The sequence below is a fragment of the Thamnophis sirtalis genome, unplaced genomic scaffold, assembly GCF_051295495.1.
Source record: "Thamnophis sirtalis isolate CommonGarterSnake01/CBP01778 unplaced genomic scaffold, rThaSir2_p1.2 scaffold_4, whole genome shotgun sequence".
Lineage (NCBI taxonomy): Eukaryota > Metazoa > Chordata > Lepidosauria > Squamata > Natricidae > Thamnophis > Thamnophis sirtalis.
This window is the reverse complement of record NW_028261384.1, coordinates 136767562-136775566: the sequence shown is the minus strand read 5'-3', so window position 1 is coordinate 136775566 and position 8005 is coordinate 136767562. Positions and strand designations below refer to the sequence as shown.

General features: G+C 39.1%; 1 protein-coding gene across 1 annotated transcript; it reads right to left on the bottom strand.

The window, feature by feature from the left end:
* Positions 1-1417: 1417 nt before the first annotated feature.
* Positions 1418-7594, bottom strand: LOC148046838 (vomeronasal type-2 receptor 26-like). Its single transcript, XM_087715001.1, has 6 exons — positions 7557-7594; positions 5654-5945; positions 3922-4773; positions 3487-3714; positions 2984-3110; positions 1418-2316 (listed from the first exon to the last, which is right to left on the bottom strand). The coding sequence occupies exons 1-6, from the start codon at positions 7592-7594 to the stop codon at positions 1418-1420; spliced, it is 2436 nt and encodes an 811-aa protein (XP_087571127.1).
* Positions 7595-8005: the final 411 nt, after the last annotated feature.

The window sequence follows — 8005 nt, the reverse complement described above, 5'->3', positions numbered from 1 at the left end:
TGGCGGCCTGGGTCATTGGAACCAGCAGTGACCCATCCCTGCCACGCACCTGAACCAGTACACCTGGTGGCACCATCTTGGGGTTTTTTTTTGCTTCTGCACATGCAGAGGGCAATTTTTATTTAGAGACTGCTGGAAACCCACCCCTGATATGAACCAGTTGTCAAGTGACTGAATGTAAATCGTGTGACCAGTTCAGGGGAATCAGTAGCTTTGACTATCAGCTGGGAGCAAACCAATTTGCTCTGACTTTGAAGTGGGCCCACCTGCCTGGCCCTGCACTATATTCACCTATATTTCCTTTCACAAAAGCCAGCTAATCAACCCGGCAGAGTGGATTGCCACTCTTCAGCTGTTTTCCTCGGCAGCAGTCATGCTGAAGGTGAGTTTGGACAGAAAAACAAGGATGCTTATGACAACGAATCATTGTCTGAAATGATTGAAAAAACAAAGCTATGCATAGCCAATACTTGGAAAGTATTGAAGGCAAAGCTCACGAAAAGCTAACTTGGAACTGGTTAAGATCAGGAGCACTGAAAAAAGGAACAGAAGGCTTTATTTTGGCAGCTCAAGAACTTGCCTTAGCCACAAACTGCATGAAAGCAAAATTTCAACATGTTACCACCAACAGCAAATGTCGCCTCTGTAATTAGAAAGACGAGACAGTTGACCACTTGATCAGTGGATGCAGCAAAATGTCACAAACTGACTACCTATAATGTCATGACCACGTTGCTAAGAACATTCACTGGAAATGAAATTTTGCCAAAAGTGTGGATTTGGGTACAGCAAAAACCACTGGGAACATCAGGTTGAGAAGGTTTTATACAATGAGAAAGTCGAGAACTTGTGGGACTTCAGAATCCAGACCGACAGGCACTTGGCCCACAGCACACCTGACATAACAATAGAGGAAAAGAAAAAAGTATGGTTCATTGACATTGCAATACCTGGAGATGCACGAATTGAAGATAAACAGCAAGAAAAAATCACAAATTACCAGGACTTGCAAATTGAAGTTGAGCGACTGGGGAAAAAGAAATTGTTTGTTGTCCTGATTGTAATTGGAGCCCTTGGAGCATTAGCTAAAGGGCTCCCGCGCTATTTGAAAATTTTAAATTTACCAGACTTGAACATTCTGATTCTACAAAAAAGCACCCTACTTGGAACAGCTTATATTCTCTGACATTACCTTAACTGTTCCTAGGTCCTTGGTTAGGACTCCAGCTGATGACTTGCCAACCAGCCCCAAAGACTGTGAATCCCACCAAAGATTAACCACAAAATAATAATAATGGTAATCCCCCATTCATCCTTCTGTAACAAAAATCAAACTACATGATTCTTTTAAATAGCAAATGGTCCTTTAATCATTTATGTCAGCATTTTTTTTTATCAAGTGAGATCATATGGGGTACTATTTTGTCTTTATAAGTTGCTCCCTGTGGTTGAGGTCAGGGCGGAAAACAATGATGTAACATTTGGGCAGGAATATGCATCCCAGTAATGCAGCGCTGGAGGACAAGATGGAGAAGACCTCCACAGCTACCATGGCTTTTCCTTTTGTGCTCAGATAAGCTGGAAAGAAGGAGATCCACACACTGCAGAAGGCCAACATGCTGAAGGTGATGAACTTGGCTTCGTTAAAGCTGTCAGGTAATTTACGGGCAAGGAAAGCCACAACAAAGCTGGCAATAGCCAAGATACCCATGTAGCCCAAGACACAGTAGAAGAAGAAAGCTGAACCTTCGTTGCATTGTAAAATCATTTCTTGGAACTCTGATTTCATGTCCAACTCAGGGAATGGAGGTGATGTCGACAACCAAATAATACAAATACATACTTGGAAGAGAGAGCAGGAAAGGACAATAGAAAAGGCCAATTTTTTACCCACCCATTTTCTCATCTGAGATCCTGGTTTAGTAGCCATGAAAGCCACAACCACAGTGATGGTTTTGGCCAGAACACTAGAAATGGCCACTGAGAAGGTGATGCCAAAAGTTGGTTGCCGGAGAAAGCAGGTCACTTTGCCAGGTTGGCTAAGGAAGAACAAAGAAGAGAGAAAACAGAGCAGAAGAGAGACAAGGAGGGTGTAAGTGAGGGACCGGTTGTTGGCTTTGACAATGGGAGTATCTCGGTACTTGATGAATGTCCCAAGTACCCAAGAGGTCAAGAAGAAGAAACAAAGAGCTACTGAGGATAAGGCAATTCCTAAGGTTTTTTCAAAAGTTAGAAAGACCAGCAGTTTCAGGATACATCCATTCTTTTCTTTATTTGGATAATGATCTTGTGAACATTCAAAACAGTCATCCATATCTGGAAGAAAATAATATTTTTCACATAAAGAATTGTTTGGATTAAATCAATGCCCATAGACTAAAATGATAAATGCATCTGGGCTTTTCTGGTAAGACTAATGTTCTTTGGACTTCTCTATTTCCAGCAGAGGTTTTTTTTTCTAATTCTCAAGCTACTGTACAAATTAGCTGGCAATTGCCCATTGAAATATTTATTAGTATAGACATTATTTATCTGGACTTAGATTAGAATTAGACAGGGATCACAAGTTATGAAGAGGGCATTTTAGGATAGGGGATATCAGGAAGGAATGCTTTTAAAATTGCTTAATATATCCTTGCCCACCCAAAAATGTTTTTAACTTAGTGAACAATCTTAGGGAAAAGAACAGCAAATACAAAAGAGGTTGAACATGTGAAAAATAAATAAGTAGATTAGAGATCCTTTGCTCATAGAAAATCTGTCACTCAATGGATACATAATTTGGGGCTTTATTTGGAAAATCTACTTGTTAGAATCTTATGGGGAAACTTTGATTCCTGCAAAGCAGACTTTAATCCACATTTGCAGATATGTATATTCAGCCTGATGAATTTCTGAAACCATTAATTATATACATCCAAAAAACTTGCATTGCAATTTGCTTCAATATATCTACCAAAAACAGATGGAATGTCTCACCTACCCTTTTGATTTGAAATCTTCCCTTCTGGACATGGTACACAATCGTAGCAACAGAATGGTTTTCCTTCTATTCCTTTCTTCAAATATCCAGGGGAGCAATGGTCATTACATAGAGAAATTGGAAGTACCTGGTCATAAACATGAAAGATTTTGAAAAGGGAGATTTTTAGAGTTTTCGAATTCATTATGGCAGGAAGCAATATTTGACTTGGCTAAGGGCTACTAAATTTTTATTAAACTTGATTTATAAATGTATATAGATTCAACATCTTTTCAATTAATAATTGCAACCCAACTATGAAATGTTTTCTCACTGTCAATGTCAATTTTGTAAATGTAGAGAGTATTTGTTCAGAAAATACCTTTCTTCTTTCAGAAAACAGAAATTAGATTTATAAATTGTATAGATTTATGCAGAGATTATGTTGAATATGGCTTTATGGAGAAATGCATCTTCATTTTATCATAATGGATCACAATCTATTCCATTAAATGTGTCCCTACCTGGTTAAAAGCAAAGTGCCAGACAATCATATCTCCATCGATAAATAATTCTTTCCCTTCTTGAGCACTGGGATCTATCTTTCCAACTCTAACTCTCTGAAAGGACCTGTTTGGAAAAGTGATCAAGTTGGTGATGTCGAATACTCCTGTTGCTTCTCCTTTCTCATTCAGGAAGACTCTCTCCCCAGCTGAATTGTTAAAAGAAATGCCTTGAAGAAATGAATGGAGCTACTTGAAAGAGAATGAAAGAGAGAGGGAGTTGGAAGGAGCTACTAATAATATTCAGAATTTATTTACTTATTCTTCCCATAACTGCTCAAATAACTTCATGAAGAACATTGATAATCTACATTGCATGGAATTCTACAAACCTTCAATATTAATGATTTTAAGGAAAGTTAGATAGTGTCAATAGGCGTGGCAGATAGCCCTTACCTGCCATGGCTCTAGGTTTGAAAATTCAAATATTTTTATTCTTTTGTGGGGGGCTCTAGATCTCATGGCCTCATGCAGAGTATGTGCCACTGCATAAACTGCATTGTAGATACTGTAGCTTTGGCCAGCCATCTGCAACTCAAACAGAGGAGTTGGCTGATTCTCCACATGCTCTTCTCCACTGCAAATTCCATTGTACATTGAGGATGAGTCTTCATTTGAAAGTGAGCAGTCGAACAATTGCTCCCAAACTTCTCGAAGAAATCCATCTTTGTGGGTTGAAGGTTTGATGACTTGAATAAATTCTTTGAATCCACGGACCTCTCGTGAGTGCACTGTAAAGGAAAGAGCCCCGTGGTACAACTGGAGATCCCAACTCCTTTGAAATCCTGTCAGTATGAAATCAATTGGGAACATCAAGATCCAAACTTTTCCAAACAATGCAATCTCTCTGTTTTCATGATCACGTAGAAACACAACAATTCTGAGCCACAGAATCGTGAATGATTCGCCATAGACAAGAAAAACATTGGCTCTCCGATCTACCAGTTTATTAGAAATCATTGCGATTAGGTCAAAGAGTTCTGAAAGGTCGTCAAAGGGGGCTTGCTGGGTCATCTTTTGTGTGAAAGCCAAACAGATTCTGTTTTGGGAAAGCAGTGGTTGCATTTTCTGCAAGAAATGTTCTCCCTGGTTCTTATCATAAGCGAAGATTCCAATCCACGTCCATCCAAAATGGAGAAGAAGTCGGATAACTCCGATGTACTGATGGTCCTCTTTTGGCACCATGCAATAAAGGGAAGATAATTTGGTAGCCTCGAACTCTTCTTTGGCAAAGGAGCCGTAGGTTAACTGAACAAATAAGAGGCAGTCATAAATAAGAAGGAAAAAAAAATATGGAAATTGAATCAAATATAACGGGTTCTAATTCCTGTTTGTGCACTGGGTTGGACTAATTAGATTAGATTTTTATTAGATTAAGAGAGTTGGAAGGGGCCTTGTAGATTATCTAGTCTAACTCCCCACCCAAGAAATAGACCCTACACCATTTCTGAGAAATGGCAGTCCAATCTGTTCTTGAAAGCCTCCAGTGATGAAGCTCCAAGAACCACCGAAGGCAACTTCTGTTCCATTGGTTGATTATTCTCACTGTCAGAAAATTTCTCCTTATTTCCAGGTTGAATCTCTCCTTGACCAGTTTCCATCCATTATTCCTTGTCTGGCCTTCAGGTACCTTGGAAAATAGCTTGACTCCCTCCTCTTTGTGGCAGCCTCTCAAATATCAGAACACTGCTTTCATGTTTCCCCTGGTCCTTCTCTTCACTCGACTAGCCATGCCCAGTTCCTGCAACCATTCTTCATGATCCCTTCCCACTCTGTTACTCTCTTATTTCATTTATTAGTATTTATTAATTAGACTTATATACCGCTTCATAGAGCTTTCAGCCCTCTCTTAGCGGTTTACAGATTTTTAGCAAATTGAGTCAGCAAATTGCCCCCACAGTCTGGGTCCTCATTTCACCCACCTCGGAAGGATGGAAGGTTGAGTCAACCTTGAGCCGGTGAGATTAGAACTGCTGAACTGCAGATAACAGTCAGCTGAAGTGGCCTGCAGTACTGCACCCTAACCACTGCGCCACCTCGGCTCTCATTCTCATTCTTTTTATTTTGTTAATGTTCATTACAAAAGAAGATAAGTTTCTCTCTTACTCCCACCTCCCCTTGCAATTACCTGTGGGATCTTGAAGAGATTTATATTTTCTGCCATAGAGGAAGAAGTAGAGGCATCTATCCCTCCAATGATGGCCATGAGATTCTTCTGCTTATCACATTTGTAGTTAGGAAAGAATCCCTGGGATTTGAAAAGCAGGTCCAGAGTGGTACGATAGGTCATCCTTGGGTTGTAGTAACTGTCACAGATGTGGAACCCAAGAGTGACGTTATGTAAGATCTGGGAGTCTTCATGGATCTCCTTCACAGCGAAGGCCAAGGCAATGACATTTTGGTAGAATTTGGTTATGACACTGCCAATAGATAAATCCCCCCATTGAAGGAGTCGTTTTAAAATTCTTATAATGTGGCATCATTTCTCAATATATAACAAAGGTTTCTATCTCTGATGCAAGTAGGAAGACGAAAAGTACAATGTATTGTAATCATTTGTACAGTGTGTTTTCATGGTTTGAAATAAATATGCACAACAGCAAAAGTGTAATAATGTTTTCTAAGCTACATTTACTTTCTATGAGTTTAACTTGGGGAAAAAATGAACAGATTCAGCCGCTATCATTTATTTACTGCTTGCAGATATTTTTTTTTAAAAAAATTAACTTCAACTCATTAAATATTCTTCAAAAAACTTCAATAAGTCTCTTTGGAGATTTATTGTACAAATCAAAAAGACTTGAAGACTTTAAGTATTTTCATGAGAAAAACTTTAAGTTAATGTAAAAAAAGTATTTCTTCAGCCTATTAGGACCCATACTCTTTATACTTTACATAAATGACTTTTGCGATCATAACATAAGCAACTGCATTCTCTTCGCTGATGATGTAAAACTATTCAACACCACCGATAATGCTGCTGCCGTACAAAGAGACCTTGACTACAGGTGGAACTCAAAAAATTGGAATATTGAGAATATAGAGAATATATAGAGAATCTATGGGGCATTGCCAAGAGAAAGATGGGAGACATGAGACAGAACAATGCAGAAGAGCTGAAGGCCTTTATTGAAGCATCCTGGTCTTCCATAACATCTCAGCAGTGCCAGAGGCTGAGAGCTTCCATGCCACACCGCATTGAGGCAGTAATTGCTGCAAAAGGGGCCCAAACCAAGTACTGAGTACATATGCATGCTTATACATTTCAGAGGTCCGATATTGTTCTATGTACAATCCTTGATTTATTGATTGCATGTAACATTCTAATTTTCTGAGATTCTGATTCTCAGATTTGCGGTTTTCATGAGCTGTAAGCCATAATCATCCCAATTATGACAAATCACAGCTTGAACTATCTTGCTTTGCATGTAATGAGTCTATCTCATATATTAGTTTCACCTTTTAAGTTGCATTACTGAAATAAATGAACTTTTGCATGATAGTCTAATTTTTCAAGTTTCACCTCTTTGTGTCAGACTGGTTAAACAATTGGCAACACCAAATCTCAACCAACAAATGCTCTGTCTTAGACATTGGCCAGAAAAAACCAGAACACCGAATACAAGCTGGGATGACCCACACTCTGTCAAGAACCTTGGAGTACTCATCTCAAATGATCTAAGTGCCAAAACTCACTGTAATAGCATTGCCAAAACGCATTAAGAGTCATTCATCTAATCTTGCAAAGCTTCTTCTCTAGTAATATTGTTACAAACTAGGGCATATAAAACCTTTGCTAGATGTGTTCTCGAATACAGCTCATCTGTCTGGAACCCGCACTGCATATCAGACATTAATACAATCGAGCGAGTCCAGAGATGTTTCACGAGAAGAGTCCTCCACTCCTCTGCTCACAACAGAATACCTTTTATCACCAGGCTCGAAATTTTGGGCTTTGACAACTTAGAACTATGCCACTTTTTGGTCTGACCTGAGAGTAGTACACAAAATTATTTGCTACAATGTCTTACCTGTCAATGAGTACTTCAGCTTTAACCACAACGAGCATGCAAACTTAAGGTAGACCGCTCCAAAGTCAACTGCAGAAAATATGACTTCAGCAACAGAGTGGTAAATGCCTGGAATGCTCTACTTGATTCTATTGTTACATCCTCAAGTTTCTCCTCGAGGTTTCAACCTCGAACTGTCAACCATGCAGCTCAACCCATTCCTAGGAGGTCTGTAAAGGGGGCATGCATAACTGCATCAATGTGCCCACCCTCCCTGCCCTCCTGTCCCCACTGATTTGTTACCATTTCCTGTATTCATAATCATGTTTATACTTATATCTGTTATCTTATGCATGCTGAACAAAATAAATGAAATAAAATAAATAAACAACCAACCAGATGTACTGAAAAGACAAAGAAGGCTTAGATTAGATCCAATATGTACATTAGGTGAAACAAGCTTTTACTCA